The sequence below is a fragment of the Strongylocentrotus purpuratus genome, unplaced genomic scaffold (assembly GCF_000002235.5).
Source record: "Strongylocentrotus purpuratus isolate Spur 01 unplaced genomic scaffold, Spur_5.0 spur5_scaffold_12, whole genome shotgun sequence".
Classification (NCBI taxonomy): domain Eukaryota; kingdom Metazoa; phylum Echinodermata; class Echinoidea; order Camarodonta; family Strongylocentrotidae; genus Strongylocentrotus; species Strongylocentrotus purpuratus.
In genome coordinates this window covers 29,766,797-29,791,756 of record NW_022145597.1, presented here as the reverse complement: position 1 = coordinate 29,791,756, position 24,960 = coordinate 29,766,797, and the positions used below count along the sequence as shown (strand labels likewise).

At 37.9% G+C, this 24,960-nt stretch overlaps 2 protein-coding genes across 2 annotated transcripts in view; one reads left to right on the top strand and one right to left on the bottom strand.

Moving 5' to 3' along the window:
* Nucleotides 1-630: 630 nt before the first annotated feature.
* Nucleotides 631-2,078, bottom strand: LOC578433 (band 7 protein AGAP004871-like). Its single transcript, XM_011663090.2, has one exon. The coding sequence runs from the start codon at nucleotides 1,592-1,594 to the stop codon at nucleotides 698-700; it is 897 nt and encodes a 298-aa protein (XP_011661392.1). The 5' UTR covers nucleotides 1,595-2,078; the 3' UTR covers nucleotides 631-697.
* Nucleotides 2,079-2,350: 272 nt separating this feature from the next.
* The window catches only part of LOC578371 (ankyrin repeat and MYND domain-containing protein 1), a 22,954-nt gene continuing 344 nt past the window's right edge, over nucleotides 2,351-24,960 (top strand). The window contains exons 1-17 of the mRNA XM_030982353.1: nucleotides 2,351-2,442; nucleotides 4,068-4,408; nucleotides 4,789-4,935; nucleotides 5,298-5,853; nucleotides 6,610-6,779; nucleotides 7,380-7,817; nucleotides 8,555-8,769; nucleotides 9,586-9,757; nucleotides 10,232-10,366; nucleotides 10,960-11,112; nucleotides 11,507-11,614; nucleotides 12,946-13,077; nucleotides 13,687-13,794; nucleotides 15,175-15,340; nucleotides 16,225-16,444; nucleotides 21,838-21,992; nucleotides 23,227-24,960. The exon at nucleotides 23,227-24,960 is cut by the window's right edge and continues 344 nt beyond it. Coding sequence (XP_030838213.1) covers nucleotides 4,109-4,408; nucleotides 4,789-4,935; nucleotides 5,298-5,853; nucleotides 6,610-6,779; nucleotides 7,380-7,817; nucleotides 8,555-8,769; nucleotides 9,586-9,757; nucleotides 10,232-10,366; nucleotides 10,960-11,112; nucleotides 11,507-11,614; nucleotides 12,946-13,077; nucleotides 13,687-13,794; nucleotides 15,175-15,340; nucleotides 16,225-16,444; nucleotides 21,838-21,992; nucleotides 23,227-23,669 — 3,618 coding nt within the window. The 5' untranslated portion in view covers nucleotides 2,351-2,442; nucleotides 4,068-4,108 and the 3' untranslated portion in view covers nucleotides 23,670-24,960. The remainder of the gene's footprint in view (nucleotides 2,443-4,067; nucleotides 4,409-4,788; nucleotides 4,936-5,297; nucleotides 5,854-6,609; nucleotides 6,780-7,379; nucleotides 7,818-8,554; nucleotides 8,770-9,585; nucleotides 9,758-10,231; nucleotides 10,367-10,959; nucleotides 11,113-11,506; nucleotides 11,615-12,945; nucleotides 13,078-13,686; nucleotides 13,795-15,174; nucleotides 15,341-16,224; nucleotides 16,445-21,837; nucleotides 21,993-23,226) is intronic.

Sequence of the window (24,960 nt, the reverse complement as noted above, 5' to 3'; positions counted from 1 at the left end):
AAAAATAATATTCAAGATGTAATACATACAGTATTAGTACATCAGCAGACAAACTTCGTCTTCTATGTTTGACAAAATCTTTCAATGGAATACCATGGCCTTGATACCTTTTCAAATTTTGTTTTGCCTACGGGTAACTATTACTTTGTGAATAAATAGATTTCTTCTTTGATTAGTCAACTGATTTGAAATTAAGAAAATATATTAAGGAGAGTACAACTACACTTGGCTTGATTTCACAATTTGATTATAATACATAAATACAGGACAATGCAATGTACATGCATTAACTTTACATCATTTTGCACATCAAATCTAATTTATACATCATAAAATGTAAATATGGAACCAGGATATACTGGTGTAAAAAATCACTTGAAGTTAAATACTGTGTTCAATATACTTTTTGCCTTTAAATAGTGCATACTTTAAAAAGATAAATATGACGGAAATCTATGTAATATAATTTTATAATAAACTTCTAGGATTACAAAACATGAGAATAGATCATTTTTTTGGCAACTGGAACAAGAGATATCACAGTTGAATATTAAAGAATTTCTCTTTTGAAGCAAAATGTTTTAAACAAGTAGATTGATTATGCACAGAAAAATGGGAACCAGAAAATGATAGTCACTGATCAATACAACTTTATGTTTATATACTTTATTCCGATTTTGGTATCTGGAATTTTAGACTATTTCACCCAGCTGTTGAGCAGATCAATAGGAAGGGGGAAGATGATGGTGGAGTTCTTCTCTGCAGAGATGGTGTTGAGGGTCTGAAGATACCTCAGCTGTAGGGCTGCAGGGGATTCTGAAAGCGTGTCAGCAGCCTCCTTGAGCGCCCTGGAAGCATTTTGCTCTCCCTCCGCAGCAATGACCTTTGCCCTGGCTTCTCTGGAGGCCTCAGCCTCGGCAGCCATGGCTCTTTGGAGCTGGACAGGCAGGCGGACATCCTTGATCTCCACCCGCTCTACTTTGATTCCCCAAGGATCGGTGTCTTCATCAAGGTTGGACTGCATGTACTGGCTGATGCCCTCACGGTCGGAAAGGATCTCTGCAAGGTTCTTGGTGCCCAGGACATTGCGAAGCGTCGTCTGCGCGAGAAGCCTGGTAGACTTGTTGGCATCTTCCACGTTGGCGATGCTGATCGTTGCGTTCTGGACGCGGAAGAACACCACAGCATCCACAGAGATCGTCAAACTGTCCTTTGTAAGAATCTCTTGAGGGGGGACATCAAAAGAGATGGTGCGGAGGTCAACTTTGGTGTAATCCTCAATACAGGGCAGGATGAAGAACAGACCTGGGCCTTTGGCGCCACCGGACAAGAGCCGTCCAAGCCTGAAGATAACAGCTCTCTCGTACTCCTGGACCACTTTTATGCAGATAAAGAGAGAGAAAGGCAAGGTGCATATCACTATGATCCAAGACAGGATGGTGAGAAGGAATCCGCAGCAGCCCATTCCTCCTTCAGAGGCATTCGCTCCGATCACCTCCACTTGCCCGTCATTGTTGGACCGATGGTTGGTGTTGCTGGTGTCCGCCATCATAAGCCCTACTTCCAAGTCGTTTTTCAATTTGTTGTTGCTCATTTGTGAGTGTCCAATGGTTTAAACAAAATCAGGTATCGCAGATAAATACGACGAATCCTTTTGAACAGCTCTTGTTTACCGCAGCCGCTACACAACCGTGCAAGAATGATTAATTGCACGTAGAACATCCACAGTGACAGCTCTCCTCTCGCATGACAGGCAAGGTGCGTATTATTATGACGTAATGCCTAATGGATGCTGCTCATATAAACAAGACACAACGAGAGTACATCCAAATTTCCTTGCGAGGCGCAAATGCGTTGCTTAAAAATCTTCCAGCAATTTACAGTGTCAAAATGAGATTCCTTTCAGATTGCCATCTATTCATGAGACTATGAATATTTCTGAAGACAGCATTATTATTTTACCAAAATGGAACTGATTTGAGGTGCTTTGCTCTCAGAGAGAAAAGGAGATCACTGGTATCTGTCCTCGGGGGCAGGTTGATGTCGCATTACGCACCCAAAGAGAGAGAGAGAGAGAGAGAGAGAGAGAGAGAGCGAGAGCTGAGAGCTCTATTATTATTTCCAAGCAAGGCATTTATCTCGTGAATCGCTGGAAATGACTGTTCCATTTTTTTGGTAGGGGAATATTATTTGATCTAAGTTGATTCGTTAATTAGTGATATATCTATCATCAAAAAATTATGTTTTAACAAACAATTTATATTTCATTTTTAATTAAATTAATCAGAAAAATTAATATAAGAATATTTAGTACTTTGAATAAATATATTTAAAACCATTATTCCCTGCCAAAAATTGAATACTTCCACGTCCACGAATTTGCAGCAACATGAACGGCGTTACTTTAACTCGCAGTATTGACCACTAAAAACAGTTAAAAAAGTAGGTGAGCATACATGTTTAGATAACGAATTATATGCAAAATATATATATGTATTACATACTTGTCGTTTATGATAATTTGTTCGTTTAAGTGATTTATTTCCTTTATGAAAAAGGCTCGAAAATGATAACAGAATTTTGCGGACGTCCACCGGTTGTTGGTTATCTCCTGGTGGGCTACTGTGGGCATAGAGTATGCTCCCGGTCCGAATAGTCGAGACGCATTCCGTTGTCAGTTAGCAACGGGGTACGCTATTCGGCAGCCGTGCCATTCTGACATTATAATCGTGCGGAAATCGACATTAAGCTGGCAGCACATTTCAGGAAGTTAGGTCTGAAAAGAATTGATTTAAATTTGAAATGATAAATTTTTTGACCATTGTCCATTGAAGCTTTTGATTCCCAGAAAGCAGAAGTGAGTGAGACTTGGAAGTTGATGTTGGCTTGGACATCCCGTTTACGGTTAGACTTCATGCATTGTCATGATTGTATTTGTGTACAAAGTCAAAGAGTCAGTAGGACTAGGAGTGGGAGTTGGATGGTTATGCAGCTGTGCATGGCTGTTTAAAGATTGATTTAAAAAAAATATCCATGTGAATCACTCTAAATAATGTTCACCTTTATTCACCCGAAATAGGTAGAATATCGGCGCTAGTGTAGTTCCCTATCCATTTTTTTAGCAGTTTAATATCCATTCTTAGCAAATGAATTTTAGCCCAATTTTTTTACTAATTTTAATTATAATCATAGATCTAGAGTCTATATTGCATTTTCCACCTGAATTTGGATCACATCTGACATCGGGAAACCTTCGTTCAGGGCTTCGATGTCAACGTTGTCTCTCATTACCGTCTCTAAGCTATAGACCTAGTCCTGCACCTCAAACTGAAGCTATCAGTCCAAAACTAGGCAGACTTCTCGTATGCGCGATACCATAAACCATACGAGAAGTCTTCATAATTTTGTACTGATAGCTTCAGTTTGAGGTGCAGGACTATAGCTTAGAGACGGTACTGAGCGACAACGTCGACATCGAAGCCATAAACGAACGTTTCCCGATGTCGGATGTGATCCAAATTCAGGTGGAAAATGCAATATATGATTATTATTAAAATTAGTAAACAATTGGGCTAAAATTCCTTTGCTAAGAATGAATATTAAACTGCTGAAAAAAATGGATACGGAACTACACTAGCGCCGAATATCCCCATCAAAATTATTTTAAAAGTCTTTATAATTTACCGTGTATGTAGACTCTATCTCTAGTCCTGATTCACAAAAGGTTTATGTTATAGTTCTAGATCTATACATGTACTAATGTAGTTAAATCAAAGAAAACATTTTGTTTGAATTGTTTGCAAATTCTTGAAAGTTTCTTGCTGTAAAAAGGGTCGCAGCCACAAAAAAAGTTCTATGGCTACGTCAGAAAAATTCACTGTAGATCTACTATCTTATTCGACCTGAATAATCTTGTAGATGAAGCTTATTGTATGGAAAACATTTTCCTTTCCTTCTTTTTAATTACTAGCAATTGCCTGAGAGTAGTTTATATTCTGTAATACTAATGTATTTCCTTTTTTTTAAGTTCTCCATTTTCAAATTCCTTATTTTTTTTATTGTTGTAGGTAGGATTCTGTACATGGGTACACCAAAACCCTGAGCAAAAATGCCTTCGAAGTTGGAGTTCTACGCCTTCCCACGGCTGAAATCAGCCAAGAAGGAGATGGACAATAATCACATGGACTATAAGAGTGGGGCCACTTTCTCCGGGCAGCTGGATGGGCGCAAGCGGGAAGGGCACGGTGTCTTCGTCTGGCCCAACGGAGACCGGTATAAGGGCGAGTATGTGGACAATGATAGACATGGCGCAGGGGAACAGATCTGGTCAGATGGGTCAAAGTTCAGTGGGGATTTCGTCAGAGATACTAGGCATGGGCAAGGAGAACACAATTGGCAAGATGGAGAGGTGAGATGCTTTATTTTGAAATTTGCAGAAAGAACACTGACAACAACAAAAAAAATACTATAAAGATTCCGTTATATGCAATCTTTGACGGTTGGTTAAGTCATAACTATTTATAAATCACTCTTTTTTTTCATGAGGAGAGATATGTCTTTGCTTCCTAAATAAACAAACAAAAGATCCCACAAACAAAACATTAAATACAATTTTAATTAAAAATATTACTCTGCTTATGGAATTATGGCTGTGTAGGATTTTGAGCTACAAATCTACATCTATGCTCTTGAAATTATACTAGAAGATCATTTCTAGTTGTTTCAAAGGCTTTCTTTTTATGATTTCTTTAATCCAAAATGTTATAACCTCTTTTATTGCCTCTACAGAGTTTCAAGGGATCCTATTTTAAAGACCATCGTCATGGAGAGGGAACCTACACATGGCCTGACAAGTCATGCTTTGAGGGGACTTTCTACAAGAACAAAAAGGAAGGCTATGGTGTCTTCAAATTCAGCAGTGGTAATGAATTTCAGGTAAGTGGAGAGAAGTTCAGAGGGAAAAGGCTAGTCCTAAAGAGAAAGGAAGAAAAATGGAAGGAGGACAGAGACCAAATGCTAGTCTTATAATGAGAAGAATAAAAGAACAAGTATGATCATTTTACAAACCAATGTTTGGATACAATGCTTTAAAAGGACAGCCATTTTTATGGCCAGAAATTGTCATGAATTGCTCAAATTTAGGGGTGCGTCAATTTAGTTTTTTCCAGTAATAATACTTTCGCAAACATGAAGCAATCAATAACATTTTATGCATGTGAACGTTTTTGGTTTTACCGTAGATAATTTGACAACTCTCTCAACTACTAATTAATCTATTTGATGAATTTATTTTCAAGGGTTTATACATCAATGATGAGAGGGAAGGCCCTGGTCTTTTATCATACCCCGATCAAAAGCATGACATCGGAGTGTGGAGGAAAGAGCGACTTGTCAAACTGTGCAGCCCTATAGAGGGTGCATTTACAATGGCTGATCATACAGACTTTGAGTACAACCCAACTGAGCATGTCTTGAGCCTGAAAATTAATGATCCTCGCAACCCGGCCCTAAACGGGGCCTTGAACGACGCCTGTAATGATTCAAACACCAACGGACACATGGAACAGTCGTTACGAGCGATGATGGAGAAACTTTCAAGTGTTAATTTTGAGACTACCTTCGACATCTTTCAGTCGAGCATGGGAGAGAGCGTAGACTTGAAAACATTGACTTATGACAGAGAGGAGTACGACAAGGCTTTCTTTGGAGATGAGAATGAGGGAAGCAAAGATTCTGACAACACCTTGACGGCACTAAACAATACCCCTTCTCTGATTGAGATGCAGCTTCACGTGATGAAGCATCGGAACAGAGAAGGTGTGGTCAAATTCCCGGTGGATGCCCTTGTCCATGGTAAGTCAGATAGCTTCATAAGGCCTAAAAATAGATGTTGTATTGCCCTTTAGGTGCCTAAACAAGGGTTGGTTGGTCAGAAATTTTTCTTTTTTTTAAAACTTCTATTTTGTAAATCTCCCCCTTTGGCCTGATATTTCTCAGTTTTGAATGTTTTAAAAAAAAAATTCTCTAAAAAACGGTAACAAAAATACTTAAAGCCGACCATAGATTTCAAGACTTTTGGGTCGGTCGCTAAGGGCAATACAACATCTTTTTTTTCTTGGCCTAATTGTCGTATGTGCATGCCCATTTGGGTTAGTAGAGTGGTGAATTACCAGCCAAACAGATGTCAAGTGTCCAAATCTGGGGCATGGAATAGTTCTGGTTGTTCACACAGATTTGCCAACAAATGGTTATTCAAATTTGCTAAATGGCTTTAAAAAAACAAGAAAAAACCCTGAGATTTTCAAGTCTACAAACATGTAGATTACCCCCAAAAAGGTGTTCACATTATTCTCCCCTGATCCCAATCTCAAAACGATCAAATAGATCAAAGTTTGGGGCCCATGCGGTATTCCTATGATGTGCTGCAATTCATATTAACTCAGCTGCCCATTTTCTTTTTTTGCGGGCGAACTGGATGTAGAAAATAGCCAGAATATTACAGCTCTCTACATGACGCATGTTGTATACATAAAGTTGTAGAATTTCTTTAAAAAAACAGCTAACCAGTGATGTGATGCAATTCTACTTCTACTCTATTTCTGTACCTAGGTGATCGAGGAGTCTTCACTGAGAAGGGCCCCATTGAACTAATGTCAGAGAAGCTGATAGAGGCAGCGGCAAAAGGAGACTATGACACAGTCCATTTGCTCTTATCCAAGGGGGCAGTCAATGTTAATGTATCTGACAGGAACGGCCACGTCGGTCTGATCGGGGCAGCAGTAAGTTATGATTCCTGCAATGTCTAATTCGCCTTCATGCGTAGCTTTTGCAGTGGCAGATTTTAATATGTGGTGAAACTGCATAGGTGTATAGACTTTCAATCTGTATGAATGTGATTTGTTAATTGATTTCCATATAAAATTGAATTGAATTGGTTTGGTTTATTGAGAAATCACATCAAACAAGCAGCTCGCAGGCTGAAAATGTTCAATTTACAAACAAGTTAAAAATATAGAGAGATATAAACATATACAAAACTAAAATACATATTGTAAGTCATTGTAAGATGAAATCGAAATTGCAAAACAAAGTTATACAGTAATGTAATAATATACTTTCATGTTGAAGAACCAAGACAGTGGTAAGGAGAGAATGGAGAAGAAAAAGGGAAGTTGTTTGAAATAAGTGGAACAATTAAGTAAATTCTATGTCAAAAAATGTCTCTTCCTAATTTTCATATTTAGTGCTTTTTTGTTAATTCTATGGGAGCAGGAGAATTAAAACAATTGGTAACATAGGGTGTAACCGTGATAAGGTCTACTTTATGGTAAAAACTGCATTATGAAGCATCAAGCTAAACAAACTAAATGTATTTTCAGGTACATATGCACCGAGACGTCATCAATTGTCTTCTAGACAATGGGGCCGACGTCAACAAACTGAACGACGAGGGTCTCTCTGCTCTGGCTGCTTGCCATGTTCTTTTCTACCCCATTGCCTCCTTCAAGTACAACATCGCGGAGCGCTACCTACCAGTGCCGCTCGGCGAGGAACGTGTCAAAGTCAAGATCCACATGGCGAGCCCAGAGGAAACGGTTGCCCCGGAGACGGCTCCCGAGGTCGGGCGGAGTGACATCGTCCATGATGAGCCTGGGAATGACTTGAATAGAGATTTCTTTGATATTGAGAGCCCGGTGAAAGAAGTTGGGGCTGAAATGGAGGAAGATGAGGGTTTTATTCCTGAGTGGGATCCGGATAATGAATCAGTGGAGGAGAGACGGAGTGTGAGGAAAGCTGGCAGTCTTCTTAGCCAAAAGGTATGTTGAGAACATGTACATTGTATATACACATCACAGAGTCATGATATAGGTACATTGTACTTTCATCTTGTTTGGTCAATTAAAAGATTACGATTAGTCAATGATGTTAAGAAGGAGTCACTGTTTTTTTTTGGGGGGGGGGAGGGGAACTTTGATTGGTCCAATAATTATTTGGTGATAGTGCAAGGGGTAGTTTTTTTTATTCTAAAAGAATTTAAAATTCCATACAATTTATGTGAGACGATAGGGGTTACAGAACTGGAGCCATATTCTGAAACTACATGTATGCTATCTTTTATGATGTTAGTGAAAACTATGTTAATTGTCATAACAATTTAAAATTGCCTTGAATAATGATATAATATTGACTAGCCTTGAGGGGGATACCAGGAAATGATGCGCAAACTGAAACCATATTGAACCAGTCTTGTAATTTAGAACTGTTGTACCCACTATCCTCTTCTCTTTTATCAAAACAAAAATAACGCTAGGTGGTCGAGCATTTGCTTGTGCAGCCCAAAAACTCTGGACATCTGAAGTCAGGAAATCACCATCTGTAAATATCTTTAAATCAAAATTGAAAACACATCTGTTCAATTGATTGTAAATCTAAGCATATCAGGAGCTCCTGTAGCGCAGTAGAATATATACTTAATGTTGGACAGTTTCTGCGCTTTATAAATGTATTATTATTATTATTATTATTACTGTCAATCTTGCCCTTTCTCTTGCAGCTGACCTCCCTCCATGGCTCCTCCTCCATCATCACTTCCATCAATGACTTTGAGACGGACCAGAGTCTCAAAGGATTCGGTGTCAAGATAACAGAAGACCTCATTGAGAGGAGCGCCACCGCGATGAGCAAGAACCCCAGAGTCGTTAGTCGGGGAATCTCACGGCAGGAAGAGAATCTGGATGAGGCTAGGAAGCGGGCTATCGATATAGCAGAGTGAGTGTGATGGTTACGTAGAATGATTAGAACAGCTGAAATACGTGGTAGATCTGAATGAAAGTCTGGATGGGTATGATAGTTGTGGATTTTAAAACCAAATTTGATCAAAGTTACATTTTTGTCTATGTATGTGATGAACATCAGCTTCTTATGAAGAATCAACTTCATCATCACCTCCATTGTAGTTCTAAGATAAAAAAAAAATCACCTTCACATAATTTAGAAGGATTGTTAAAAAGAAAAAGATTATTGAATGAGATAGCATGCTTCAGTCTCTGTAAGAATCTTTAACACAAAAATCAGTGAATAGGTATACGGTTCATAGTTGTAAGTAGCTACATTTTAATTCACCATCCACCCTCCTCCCTCTCTCTCTCTCACACACACCCCACACACACAAAGGTATGCCTCTTGCCATTTACTTTCATTGTACATGTACATGCAAACCTTTTCTTCTGCATTTTGTTACATGTTTAATGTCATGTTTGAACATAGCAAGAGAGATATTGCATGCTCTCCAATTGTGAAGCACTCAAACTTTAATCTCTCTCCCCCTCTGGTTCTATCGAGACTGTATCGTATCCATGATCGATCGTATCCTACCATCTTTCATGTTTTGATTTGCGCAGATCCTTGAAACACGTTGGTCTCTTTGCCAATCCGCTGGGATTGAGATGTCCATCCTCCAAAGGGGCCCCACTCACAAGCATTGCTTTTTGGGGTCTCAATTTGGATCATGTTTGTTCGTCATGATTACTATGCCATGTGTTTTTTAATAAACTGAACTGAACTGAACTGATCTCACTTCCATAGACATACCAACATGGAGGCCACAATCCGATTACTCCTAAAGCGAGGTGCGGACCCCAACGCCTCGTCTGTACCCATGCCCGTGCTCTTCTTTGCGATCAAGGCTGCGGATGTCGATGCAGTCTCTATACTCCTACAGAAGAAGGCATCCACGGAAGCCAGGCTATCACCTGAGGTAAGTCTGTCCGGGGGGTGTTTCACAAAGATTCTAAGTCAAAGTTATCAGGAGGAGTCATGTAATCTACATGCGTATACAAAAACGTTAGATTAATACAAAGTTGAGAATGAGACATATGAATAGACTGAGAGACAAAAAGGAAAGGAGACAGATTTTGATTCATATCTGGATATTTTTTTCCTAGTTACATGATCTCATGTACATGTGCACTGTGTAACAGTGTGTGTGTTTATAATTGGGTTTTTCAGACGTGTATCAATCATACAGTATATGATTATTTACGTCTGGGGACTGACCTTTAACTTAACCATCCGAAAGAAGTGACTGAGTTTCGAGCCGGGGCCATCCGAGCCGGTTTGCAAGGTGAAGACAGAGAGCTGACCTAGTGAACATGCTGCTAGACCAACTCCCATCTTCCTATGTGAGCTTGATCCCCTCCCCTAACAGCTTGATCCCCCTTCCCCATTACAGAAAGAAGGCCTGATTCCTCTGCACATAGCGAGTGCAATCAGGGGTGCTGAGGGGGTGGAAATCACCAAGCTCCTGCTAGCAGCGGGGGCTAATCCCAACACCAGAGCAATGGACAAAGATCTTCAGGAATATCCTGTAAGTACAGGAACTTATAATCCAAGGTTGATTTAAAAATGAGAAATAAGATATATATATAATCAGACAAGGATTGTTTGGAGAAGATATGGTATTTGAACTTAGCAATGGAAGGGGAAAATAATTGATCAAGATTAGAATTTAGAAGTTAGAAATTATGAATTAAATCAAGTTAGAAAGGAGACACTCATCATTAGAAATTAGGCATTAGAAAAGCAAATGAGTTTCAAGAAGAAAATTAGATGTACACAAGTAGAGTTTTGCCTATTCAAGAAGCGCTCTTTGCTTTAAATAAAGGATGACTTCATACGGGTCTGTAAAGTATGAATTACTGCAGCAACTCTATCAGTATGAGGCCTAAAACATGGGTCGGTCGGTCGAAAATCTTTTTTTTTTTTTTAACTCCTTCTTTTGGCTGACCTTATTCTGTTTTGCTGTTTTTTTTTCTCTCTAAAAAAACGGTTAAAAAAAAAAAACTTTTTCAAAAAGCTGACCGTGGATTTCAAGATTTTTAGGCCTAATGGGCAATAGCAGAGAGTTTACCACTAAAGTGTAATAACAACAAACAAAAAACACTGTCGCATTGTTTGCAGGAGGATCTGTCTCCTTTGGATCCTAGTGTGAAGTTGAAGCCTGGTCTTGATGAGAGTGTGTTCAGCTATCTCCTGGAGCTGGAGGCAGCAGGGGATCATCAAGGAGGTCGTACTCCACTTCATATTGCCTGCGATCGGGATGATGACTATGAGGTAAAAATAATGATAATATTTGGATTTACAAAATGCATTTTTCCTGACCATATGTAAGGCCGAGTGCTATTACTATTTTGGCTTTAGCCAAGCTGCCGTGTGAGACAATGAAGCATTCAAAGAATTTCCGTCTTGTACTGATTTATACATCTTGGTAGAGACTGGCAAACGTAGATAAATGCCTTGCCAAAGGATATAATTGCAATGGCAGGGATTTGAACAAGTCCCAAGTGGTCCATTGTCGGGTGAAAGCTGTCAGTCTTCTGGTTGCTTACTAACAAGCATTTATGCTTTCTTACCATGCAGTCAGGTAATATAACCACCACCACCACCACCACCGCGGTGGTGGTGGTATACAATCTTTGAAATTTTTCCTCGATCTTCTATCTTGCAGCTGGCACGTCAGGTGGTACACCTTCTCCTAGAGCATGGAGCCAATCCAAACGTATTGTGTAAAGGACAGTCGCCGCTCTCACTGGCTATCGCTAGCGGCAATGATCTGGTAAGGGAAGAATACATTGAATTAACACGGTAGACCTTATATGATAAGCTGTGCGTAAAGTTAAGGATGACTTTAGGAATGACTTAAATATGAAGAGCTAAATGAGATTCTCATATCCTTAACATCGAACAACAATTTACAGTTCAAAATAATATTTTTACCCGTTTTGCAATACAGCACCTTTTCCTGATGTGGGTTTAAAGCTAGTAACTATTTTTAGAATGAATTCAATTATTACTATTATTATTATTATTTATTTGACCAATCGAAAAACATACAATGAGTATAACAATCAGATAATACATAGAAATTTCATAATACATACAGCTATAGGAAAGTGGAGAGGAGAGAGAGAGAGAAGGATACAATCTGCTGGTCAGGGGTGACAAAAGCAACTGAAATTGCTATTACTCGAAAGCATGTCCTTTTAGTAATCATTTAATAGTAAACTTTAAATAAGTGACATCACATTACATTAATTGAAATTACATTACGGTAAAAAGATGTATGACTGTTGATATAGAATACATTTTTGAGAATTAGTCAATTTCAAACAAAATGATATGATAATGTTGTCTGTGAGGCACCAGCATATTGATGTGGTTTGAAGCGATGCTTTTAAGGGTGCCTTATTAATTCCTGGGCCGTTACATTATTGTGACTAGTATAAGGGAAGGCGATGTCATATACAGGTAAAAAAAAAAAATCCACAAAAAAGAAGAAAAAAAAAGAAGTTGAATGTGCTTGTGTATTATGTGCGTGTGTGTCATTTACAATGGCAAATTGCCCATTCTCTCCTGTAAAGTATCCTTCAAGCATTTCACATAAGCAATATTGGGATGTTCATTGGTTCATTAAATGATCATTCATGACAAACTCTTGCTTATTCAACAAAATGTTTGTAAAATGTACTATGCATAATTCTTCAAAATGTTGACTAACACTGTTTAAGAAAAAGAAAGTGCTTATCGATCAAAAATAGGATTTTTGTTCAGTTGGGGTTGGCAGCTCTGCTGATGAGAGTAAATACTTGGATTTATACTTGAAAGAAAGTGTATGATTGTTAGAGTAGAATATATATTAGAATATAATATATTCTGTTAAAATAGAATAATGCTGTTAGAATAGAACAAAGTGCACATATTTATATATCTATCTACTATTCTTTCTCATACCATTGTATTTGTTGTACTAATGAGAGTAAATAAATGGATTGACACTTGAAAGAAGGTGCATGATTGTTAGAGTAACATATATATTGGAATATATATTCTGTTAGAATAGAATAAATTGCATATATTTATGTATCTATCTACTCCTCTTTCTCATAGGCAATTGATGAGTTGCTAAGCTGTAATGCTAACACCAGTCTACCACTAGGCCAGAGCATAGGCAGCGCTCTATGTGTAGCTGCTAACACACAGTTTGAATTCAGAAGGACCCCTCAACAGAGAATAGCATTGGTACGTGTAGAACACCCCTTTCTCATGTAATGGATGATTCCAGTAGAGGATCATCCTGATATGATGTGATAGAAGAAAGATGGAAGTACTCAGAGGATGGATTTTAAAATAGTTATTAAAGGAATAATGTACTATTTGTTTTGCAAGAGGCTAAGGTACACATCTCATGCATGGAAATATAGCATATATATTCATATTTTTTGTAAATGATAGCCACTATCATTTCAAATATTTGTCTTTCATTTTTATGTTTACTGTTTGTAGGGAGAGTCATATAAATGATAGAACATCCCATGTCTCAATTTTCAGACAATATGAAATCTATATAAAGGGTCTTTACCAACACAGCACAAACAAAAGTTTGGATTTCAGAGAAATACACAACAAAACAACAACAAAGATTTTTTTTTTTAAATCATTGAAATTAACACATTTCATAAGGCCTATGTATCCTTTGCTACACACCAAATACGTGACAAGTACTGCTTTATTGCATTTCCATTCAGACAGCATATATTTCCCCTCTTACTCTAAAGCAAGGTTGTATTTTTATATTCAATGTTCTTCACTTGATCTAATTACATCCATGCGTGTATGCTCTGTTTGCAGATTGACAAACTAGTCAAAGCTGGAGCCAACATAGCAGCACCCATCGCTGTAGGACCGAAGCGTCAGATGGGCACGGCTGTAGACTATGCCTACTGGATGTTCAATCAGGTCAGTCGCAGGAGAATATTTGTCTAGCGCCCTCTATCATCGAAAGTTGCGTTTAAAGCCACACTGTACTCCTTGTATCTACTTGCTCCCTCTATATAGAAAACAATGCCTAATCGGTGACCATTCGTCCCCCATGATCCTCTTTTTCTTTTAAATTGAGGGCTGAGTTGATGAGATAGCCACCTATCAGTGACATCCCTTGGCGGTTTTATTCCTCCTAGCCAAACTAGTACAGATGGCCTTTAAACACAACTTCACAAAGTTAAAGACAAGTCACAGTTACATGATCCTGATCGATTTAAAATCAGGCTGCTACTTGACGATTGGTAGAGTACTATTTATGAAGAGCAGTCTTAGTTGAAAAGAATTTGTATTTAGTTTTCATTAACAATCATCAAATGTAATATGTATGTACAATGTAGTAATTTATTACTTGTATCCTTTAAAGGGATTGTTTAACAATGTTAAATCTGAGATACACGGCTCTACGTGTTATCAGTGTCTGTGATATGGTGTAATATTGAAGCCCTAAAAAAATTGCGCTTCAAAATGATCAAGAAGTGCCTCAAAAAAATAAAAATCTTTGAGTGACCGGTTTTACCATACTCGTTTTCCCCAATAGCCTGTAGTGTTATGAAAACCGTCAGGCGAACGGTTTTCAAAATTTGTAATTCCAATCATAAATATCTTGATAATCAGACAGGCGATCGGCTTGTAAAAGTCATGGGGTTCCTGACTGACCTAAAGGTTTATAATTATCATTGCATCATGAGCTAAATCCAGAATTTTGTTTCAGAATCTGAGACAAAGTTACCGGATCCCTTTAATAAGGAGATACATCATACATGTTTGTATAGTATGCTGTATGCTCCACTGATCATTGCTTTTCAGTTAAGTTTGTTACAGTAGTTGAATCCAAACTTCCATCACTCAATACCTACATGTTCATCTGTAACCTCTACCCTAATCTATCCTAAAACTCTGTCTCAACCCCACACCTACATGTAATGTGGCTTATTTGATGAATTAAAGTCCAGACTAAATGAAGGCGCGATGGCTCAGTGGTCTTGAATCAGACGGTCCCGGATTCGAAACCAAGTCGATGTGCTAGCGCCCTTTGGCAAGACATTAATCCTCATCACAAAGTCCCTTGGAGAGGACTCAAATCTGCTGGTCCCCTGGTTGCTTACTTACAAGCATACACATACTTTCTTGTATAGCAGTCAGGTAAAACAAACAAACAAACAATGCTGCCAAAGCAAACATCTGATCACCCTTTAAATCGATTTGGTCACAGATAAACTGATTCAGATCAAGAGACTTCCTAATAATTCATGTTCCCTCACATATATTCATGTATCCAACTCCTTTATTTGACAGGACCGTCGGATAGCACACATGCCGTACCATGCCCTGACACACGCAGAGCGCGACACCTACAACGCTCGCAGGAAGCTGCTAAGTCACCTGGGAGAGATCCTGAGAGAGGCCGCTGTCAAGCGAGAGAAGGACCGTTTGGACCAGGAGGAGTATGATGGCATGAGAAGTAAGTCTTAAGGGGCATTGCAAGAAAGTTGCAATCAATTGCAACTCCCCCAAATCAAGCGTAAGTCTTGCGATTAATTGCAAATTTGCAATTGATCGCAACTCAACTTTCTTGTGACACCCCAATAGTAAGAGAGAGAGAGAGAGAGAGAGAGAGAGAGGGGGGGGGGGGTAAAAGCTAGATCTAGTTAACTTAATTTAATCGTTTAAACTTTAATCCTAATAAAATCCTAGGACATTTAGGAGACTGGTGGGGTGTTGCAAGAAAGTTGAGTTGCAATTGATTGCAAATATCAGTTGCAAATTTGTCAACTTGCAATGCCCCATATTAGTCTTTCATATTTAGAACTTTGAATTTAATGTAATGTCTTGATTTTGCACCTGGGTTGTGATTATAGGCTGGTATGTGTGCTATGCAATTCTAAAATTATTAATATTATTATTTTTATATGTTGAATTTGTAAATAAAAGAAAAAAAAATGCCAAGCTGTCATTTATTTCTATGCAATTTCCATAGTAGTCATTTACAATCAAGGCCATAAATGATATGTTGGGGGTATGATTTTGCTCTGGACAATGCCTATTGGGTCTGGAGAAATATTGGTATAGAGGGGAAATTGGGGATATATGTGTATTTCCCCAGTAAATCTCACCTTAGCTACATGTACACTTTCTTTTTAAAGGTACATGAAAATTGGAACAGAGTGTGAGTAATGATGCAGTTTTTTTTAAAGATGCTTGAAAAATATGTATCTGTACAAACAGCCCCTTTCCAAAAATGAGACTGTTGAGAAGGCTCTTTGAAGAGATCAATATTTTCCTGAATCAATTTAGCAAAGGTCCAGTGGAAAGATGATTTACACTATCAACTCTCTATTCTCACAGGTGTCAGCCCAAGCCATGGATTCCTGTACACCGGGGCAGGGGCCGAGACATCGGAAGGTAGCAGCATCGGGAGAAGCAAGAGCCCCTCCCGAATCTCCTTCAAAGGGGGTGAAGGAGTGGGGCTAGAGGGCAGTAAACAGGTGGCCTTTGAGGCTACGACCAAGGATAGCAGCGGTATGGTGCAACCCTTGGTGGATCGCGATGAAGAGATGACCGTCAGGTAAGATCAGACACATGCTCCAATAAATTTTGCTTCAGGATATATTTTGTTGACTATGCAGGGTCTGGATTGGCATTCTGGCGGGTGTTTCACAAAGATCTTAAGTTGAACTTATCTCTAAGTTGGACTTAACAATTATGGAAAGCCATTAGCATCTTTGAAAATGTTTGTAAAAGTAATTTCAAAAGGCATAAAATGTTGAAACAAATCATTCATATTTTCTATTATCAAGGAGATTTTATGTTCTTGATATGGAATTTATGAAAATACTTCAATTTTTGCTTTTGAAAATACTTTATTTTAAGGCTACAAATGACTCTTCAAATTTTTAGGTCCAACTTAGAGTTAAGTTCGACTTAGGATCTTTGTGAAACACCCCCCTGATTTCTTTGTCAAAGCTGTAGAGTTATGACTGGTTCAGATGAGACGCTGTAAACCTCAGCGGTTTCTTATATGATAACTTGAGGGTAATATTCTTCACATTTCTGTATCGTATAACACATAGCTCAGTGAATATGCATTAATTGTACCTTAAGTTTGTTGCGCATTGTTGCCATTCATTTACATGTTGCTGAAAAAAGTACAAAGCTGTGGTTTACCACTTCAAATCTGAACAAGGTTTAACGTTAGCATTTTTATTACATGTTTTGGGAAGGATTAGGGTCAGGGTAAGGTACTGTAAACGCAAAAATATTGGCAGTAAATTAATTTTTCGCAGATTTTGCGCTTAAGTCGGTGTCTGCGGTTTTTCAGAACCCGCGAAAATATGAACATGACTTCTTATGCGTCTTCTGAACGGGCTGAATTTAGTGCGACGCGAATATGTTATGGGGTCGCTCATGGTCCATGTTAAAGTTTGTAATTTATTTAGTTAGTGTGGTTAATGGACAACAGATCCATTGTCTTCCTCCATTGTGTTGTAGAGCCCGTTACGGCTTGTTCAGAAACTTGTTTAGAAATTGCCACAATAAAAAGGAAAAAAAAAATGCTGGGGTTTTATACATGTGAATTAACTGGCGATTGCGCGCAAGAGACGTCATACATGTTTGCACCAAGCTATGTTTCGTCCTTGTTTTCACGAAGTGACGGTAGTGAGGAAAATCGTAACGCAAAGTGAATGCAATTTTTTTTCACTACCGTCACTTCGTGAAAACAGCGACGGTGTTTGTGAGTGAGATACAGAAAATATGAAGCATATTACACTTTATGTCATTTAAAGAAGAAATTCTGCTAAATACTTTGCTAAATACATGACCAAGTCTCTAGTTATGTTCTTTATCCAGTGTTAGAAGGCTCGGTTAATAAAGGTCATGTGACCTGTTAAATTTGAAGTCTCATTCAATTTATGTGTAGTTGTGTTTTATACATAAACTTTTTGTTAATTGTATGCACTCCTTTTTGTATGCCAAGAAGATTTGACATTTGAATGCATTTGTGCTCTATTTTCACATTGAGTTGTTTGATATCATGCAAATTGAATCCCAGAAAGCAATGCAATGATCACAATAAAAAATGCAAACTCGTATTTATTGCAAAAGGGTATGCAACTATTTCCCCACAAAAGAAGCCACATGCTGTGCTCAATGTTGTGATTGTGACAATGCTTGTACCTGTATGTCTAATGACTATAATACATGATATAAAAACAGAACACTTCCAAATTCATAGCTGCTGGTTATGTTATGTTTAGTCATCCAGACAGGCAATTTAACAGTTATTCAAAGAAGTTTACCAGCAATAATTCATCTTTACTTATGTAGGATAATATTATGAATGATAAATACCTGAATTCATGATGGTTAAATAGTGCTTTTGATTTGAATTGATTTGATTTGATTTGATTTGATTTATTGGTTTCTGCATCTTTTTTCTTTTTTCATCATACATTTTCATGAACATAATATGGTTTGATACAATATTTTAAGTGTATATAATTTTATACAGATAGTAAATGAATTTAAACAAATATATTGAATGCATAATTAACATACATTAGATGCAGGAGGGCTACAGAAATAAGCAAAGTAGCTTGATGTGCCCGCAGCCCTCAACTTAGATACAACAACAATAACAAATACAAATAGAAAAGACTGACTTGCAGAGAAGAAAAGGAAAGGGGAGAGAAGGAGCGTTTGTAATAATACAATAAATCTCGTACATCTGCTGATTGAATGCAGGTTCATTCATGAATGGCTAAACGATGCTAGGTCATGGACGATTATGATGAATATTCTTCATTAAATTCAAAGGCAAAAGAGAAGGCTTTATTTTTGTTTGGTGTCCGGACACACAACCCGCTATCATTTTTTACCTAGCATATCCGTCTATGTTACATACATTAAATTAAACAGAAAGCTATATCTGTGTTGTGTTCTAAAATTACTTGCTAATATCAGTGTTATCGCGGGTCACAGCAATTTAATAAGTCAACATTATTTATGTTAAAAACAAATTAATCTTGAAATTAACATTGTTGTATCTAACTATTTTATTTTTCTTATTTCATTGATATATTTCTAAAAAGATAAAAATCTTGTATCTTGAATGATTGTTAATAGTTCTGAAAAATGACTTGACCTACTTCTCTTTTTTCTGTATTTTTACTTGACCCTTGACCCCTTTTGCATGCATTTACCCATAATCCTTTGGGTGGTGGTGGTGGTATACCATGGTTGCCTGTGTAGTGGTGGTGGGAAGGTAGTAATGACGGTGGAGTTGTCGCAGGGTACTAACGGGGACCAGGCCAGGACCCAGCGACTGGTCAAGCACGCCAGCAGGTCCCACATCAGGTTGGCCCAGGACTCAGATAATATTTGTGTGTATATCAGGCATACTAACATGAGTGATGTAGTTTAGAACTAGCTCTATAATCTATAGACTAAGACCAGAGGAAATTGGTCCTGTAAAATCATGATCTAGACAAAAACTTTCCTTTTCATCATTTTCATCATTAGTTTTGGTCTAGTTGGGTCTTGCTCATTGAATTTTAGAGTGAACTAAAAGAGGCAGAAACCTAAAAGAAAGAAGGAATGGAAAACAAAAATCGTCTGATTCATAGGGCCAAGACAATCTTTTATTTCAGACCAGAACCCTCTTTTAATACATGACATATTGTGTCTCCGAAAATTTCACAATGAAGTCAATTAGTGTAAACTAGAAGTCGCAGAATCCTAACAGTAAATTTGTTTCATGAATGGGACCTACGGATAGATCCTCTATTAATTCTGGACCAAGAAGCCATTTTTTGGAACGTAGTGTTTGGACACTTAATTTTGGAAGTTTTTATAACAAACATGAAGAAGGAGAGAACACAGGAAATAAGTTTCATGACCAGTGACTAAGCCCTTAATTTATAGAACATTAATTTTGAAAAGGCATTATGCAGTGCTAGCCACCACTGATTCCTCTAGAAAAATTCTGTTCTGACCAATCGTAACCCAGATGGATGCTTTGGCATTAAATGGTCAAGGAAATCTCTGACCATGAGGCCAAGGTCAAGCTCTTGAGCAAGGGTCTAAAATACACCACTTAACAACAGGTTTTGGAGTTCATGCAGTGAAATACTAATATCCTAACTCACCATCATCATAACCTACCCACGAGGATCAATACCATATATTTTCATGTGTGATGTGCACATTGTATGTAAGCCTCCATGTAGTTTATCCATTTGTGTGTGTATGTGTGTTCAATCTTTTGGTACCTGATCTGTATTAAAATACCAAATAATTCATTTACATGTAATTACATAGCTTTTTGCTGTGATATTGACTGACTAACCATCCATTTACATGTGTATATCTGCAGTACTCATTTATCAGTTACTTGCACTATGGCACTATATACTGCAGTAATGGTCATTTTCCATGTATGTATCTTCAGTTAACTTTGCACAAGCAGTTGTTATAAATCTATTCAAAATCTTTTTTGGCAATCTTTCAAAATATGTGTGTGTTCAACAAGCCTGCAAGACTGCCTCGATTTCATTATATTCATTACGTAGCTCATTTCTCATTATGCATTCTTTATCAAGCTCGTTTGGCAGATATCATCTATATAAGTAGATGTTATGATTCATAGTAAATTTGGTTGGATTTTTTAAAAGGAGAAGTCCACCCTGATATTAAGTTGATTTTAGTAGAAGCAGAAAAATGAGAGAAAGAGGTCGATGAAAGTGAAAGTATCAGCCGATTGAAAATAAGAAAGTTAGGAATTTTTTAAGGTGCAATCAACCAAACAAAAATTGGCAAATCTGTGACATATCTTACGAGCTCCCCTTACTCATTTCAAAAATGCATAACTTTCTTATTTTTCATCAGAATTTGCTCAAACTTTCACTGATCTGTTTCTCTCATTTTCTGCTTCTACAAAAAAAAATAATATTGGGTTGAACTTCCTTTTTATCATCAATTCTCACTCTTAACCAGAAGTGACGATTGCTTGGAATGTACATATACATGTATTCTGCTGACAGCTGAAAGGGTGCTTACTCTGTGTTTAAGTGTAGTACATGAGCTAGTTCTTTCTGGCTTGTACTGTAGTAGCCATGCACACATATCATTCTAACATTGCCATTTTGATTTACTCCATTTAAGCTACGTGTAAATACCTGATATGTAACATTATTATTCAATGATGTGTGTGACATTATTAATGCTGTAGTTTTAGATTTTACTCTATTAACTTTACCAATTGTATGTTAAATCATGAACACAATAAACCATGATATAAAGTGTTGTAGATTAATCTTTAGAAGAAAGAGTTTTACGATAACCACTTATTTGTACATCACAGATGCACATTTTCTCTACATTTTCATACTTCAGCAATAGCATTGACATTCAAATTTTGTATACCCTAGTAACTGTGTTATCCATGAGAGCTGTAATGATATTCATTTTCAAGTGTGGCTTAAAATTTTGATAATAGAGATACACACACACACAATTAGACATGAGTAAATGTGTTCATATCATGGGATATTCAGAAAATATAAATTTAGTTCCTACTCTGAGGCAAGCTTTCATTTTGAATGCATATTGTATCTACTTGCAAAAGCCAATGTATGTATATTTATTTTGTTTGACATAAATCACGTAATGAATCTAATTATTTTTGTGATTCAGAATGATGGTTACCAATTTTGCCTAAGATTTAACAGGCAGTGTTAAAACCTATGTGTACAACACTTCCCCAAGTTCTAGAAAATATACTGAACATTTACTGCTAGCCTTTCACACTAGCCAGTTATGTACATGGATAACACTACCAAAACATTCTTTGAATCTTAATATGTTATTATAAAACAAGATAACCTCTAGTGATTTAAACTAACCAATACTCATCATCATCCCCATAGTGTTCAATACGCTCCTCTATACCTTGCCTTACAGGAAGCCATTGTTTCGTTACTGCTACGAGTGTGGGCGATCCATAGGGGTGCGTCTGTCTGCTTGTACCCGCTGCAAGGAGGTCTACTACTGCAGCAAGGCGTGTAAGATTAAAGCATGGAATGCTAGGCACAAGGAGGAATGCTTAAGATTGGGAGGTAAGACTTACCGGTATATAGGGGTGGGGCTGTCTGCGTGTACCCGCTGCAAGGAAGTGTACTACTGCAGCAAGGCGTGTAAGATTAAAGCATGGAATGCTAGGCACAAAGAGGAATGCTTAAGATTGGGAGGTAAGACTTACCGGTATATAGGGGTGGGGCTGTCTGCGTGTACCCGCTGCAAGGAGGTCTACTACTGCAGCAAGGCGTGTAAGATTAAAGCATGGAATGCTAGGCACAAGGAGGAATGCTTAAGATTGGGAGGTAAGACTTACCGGTATATAGGGGTGCGTCTGTCTGCGTGTACCCGCTGTAAGGAGGTGTACTACTGCAGCAAGGCATGTAAGATTAAAGCATGGAATGCTAGGCACAAGGAGGAATGCTTAAGATTGGGAGGTAAGACTTACCGGTATATAGGGGTGCGTCTGTCTGTGTGTACCCGCTGTAAGCAGGTGTACTACTGCAGCAAGGCGTGTAAGATTAAAGCATGGAATGCTAGGCACAAGGAGGAATGCTTAAGATTGGGAGGTAAGACTTACCGGTATATAGGGGTGCGTCTGTCTGCGTGTACCCGCTGCAAGGAGGTCTACTACTGCAGCAAGGCGTGTAAGATTAAAGCATGGAATGCTAGGCACAAGGAGGAATGCTTAAGATTGGGAGGTAAGACTTACCGGTATATAGGGGTGGGGCTGTAGAAGGGGTATGCCTCTTTTCCCTTGAAATTCCTTAAAGTTGATAATTGTCTGGAAATTCGTAATTTTGACAAACTTTCTTTGATTCATCACCCTTGGTGAAAATTTAAAAAAAAATTAATATCCATTTCTCTTTGATTGGATGACAGGGTGCCTTTTCTTCTTTTGGCTTCATGGCAAATATATATGGTGTCCCTGTTCGCAAGAATCTGTAACCTTCCCTTAAAATTAGACATTTTGTATTGCAGATTATTTTAAATGCATCAAACCTGGTAAGAAGAAAATTAAAGGTAGTGTTTAAATGTGTCCTGAAAAGTGTTAGAGGGCTGGTTGGGGGGGGGGGGGGGGCTGAATCTTTTTTTCCTATAGGGTTTACTATTGACATGATAATTGTTTGCCACATTTCCTTAGTTGATGATTTTTCACACCCATTTATACCATTATACACTGGATGAGAATGTTGATTTCACCCCTCCCCCCCCAAAAAAAAAGGTCTTAGAAAGAGGAATCTTCACCATTGTGTTTCTGTTTTTCCTTGGCAGGACGCAGTCGCAGTCCAAGCCCGACACTCCACGCTGGACTATCATCAAGCAATGCTGGTCTCGCAGGCGCACAGGGTCAGACGGGGTCAAATGCCAAGGGTCAGGTGGGGTCAAATGCCAAGGGTCAGGTGGGGTCAAATGCCAAGGGTCAGGTGGGGTCAAACGCCAAGGGTCAGGTGGGATCAAATGCCAGAAGTCCCAACTCGAGCGTTAAAAACCAGAATGGAACTGCAGCAGGTGCAAAGACAAGAGGGCAGGGAGCAGGTAAGGGGCCTGGTGGGGTGGTCGGGGCAAAAGGTCAGACCGTGGATAAGGGGTCAAAGGGCAAAGGTCAGGGAAAAGCAGGGGGTGATATTGGTCAGTTTGTTGGAGGTAGTGGTGGGAGGGAAGCTGTGAATCATATGTTGCTTTCAGAAAGTACAGATAACTATAGCTATAATTGAAGGAACCATATATTTGATTTTATATTTATTCTCTTTTGCCATCGCACCGATGCACCTGATAAGTGTTTTATTAGATCATGCATCAGTTCTTGACACCTTGAGTACTAAGTAAAAAATATATCACTCTAATTGAATATCAAAACGCGTTCAACTACATGTACATGTACTTTAATGATGGGTTTGGGAAAAAAGAGAGAAAATGCAATGAATTATTTTCAATGGGTAAAGCAACCAAGGCTTATTATAACTACAATTTCTACACTTTTAAAAGGAACTAATGAGAATAAACCTGTGTAGATACTGAGGATGAGAGGTAATGTTAATACAATGTAATGTGCAAAGGTGTATGAAGCATTCATGAAGACCAAGAAGGTAGAATGTATTACTCTGCTTTAAAACAGCATTAGTAAACATCCATCAGAATTATATATTTATATATATTTCATATACATTGTCTATTCAGCAGCAATTGTTCTTTCAGTATCATTAAGGGATATGTTCATTTTGTGTATGTGATACGACCCCTTCCGCACAACCAGATTCTATGGCCCTAATCTCTCACATTTCATCAACCCTAAATATTTTGATCCCACCCTACTTATGTTTGAATGGTCTTTCAAAGAATATTGTCAAAACTGTGCGTATATACCAATGGATGGTTGAACAAGCGATAACATTTGCTACTGATTTGATGCAAAGGTCTGGAATGAAAAAATTATCTGATCATGCTTTTAGGGATAAGATTAATGATTACCAGCCACAACATTAAGGTCTATCTCTAAACATGGGATTCTGTTCATTATTGTGTGAGATATTCCTACGGTCAGAATCTTCAATAAATTCTCTTGATACTGACGTTGAAAATAGTACATTGCGTTTGTGCACAGGACAGTACATGTACATGTATAACTTGTAAGATTTAATATAGTCTGTCACATTCCATGAATTGTTTATTTCATTTTACAAATTATATAAATATTATTTATAACACCCTTCATAGGGTATATTGACTTGTACATACATATACATAGGACTATCTTGAATATTGCTAAATATCATATTTTTTACAATATTTAGCTTACATGTATATCTTATGTCCATATTTTTTGTGTGAGGGTCCTTGAGTTTTAATTCATTGTATGGCCTCAAAGGTACCTTTTCACTTTGCAACCATTTAAAACTGGTTGCATCGTGTAAAATCTAACCTTAACTGGTTGAAAAAGCATGTTAGAAAGTTTCAGGGTTTGTTTAAATAAGAAGAAAATTAACACTTGATGTACAAAAAGATGAA

Bases quoted from the DNA above. Each gene is read 5' to 3' on its own strand.
- LOC578433 (XM_011663090.2), bottom strand. From the start codon at position 1,594: ATGAGCAACAACAAATTGAAAAACGACTTGGAAGTAGGGCTTATGATG.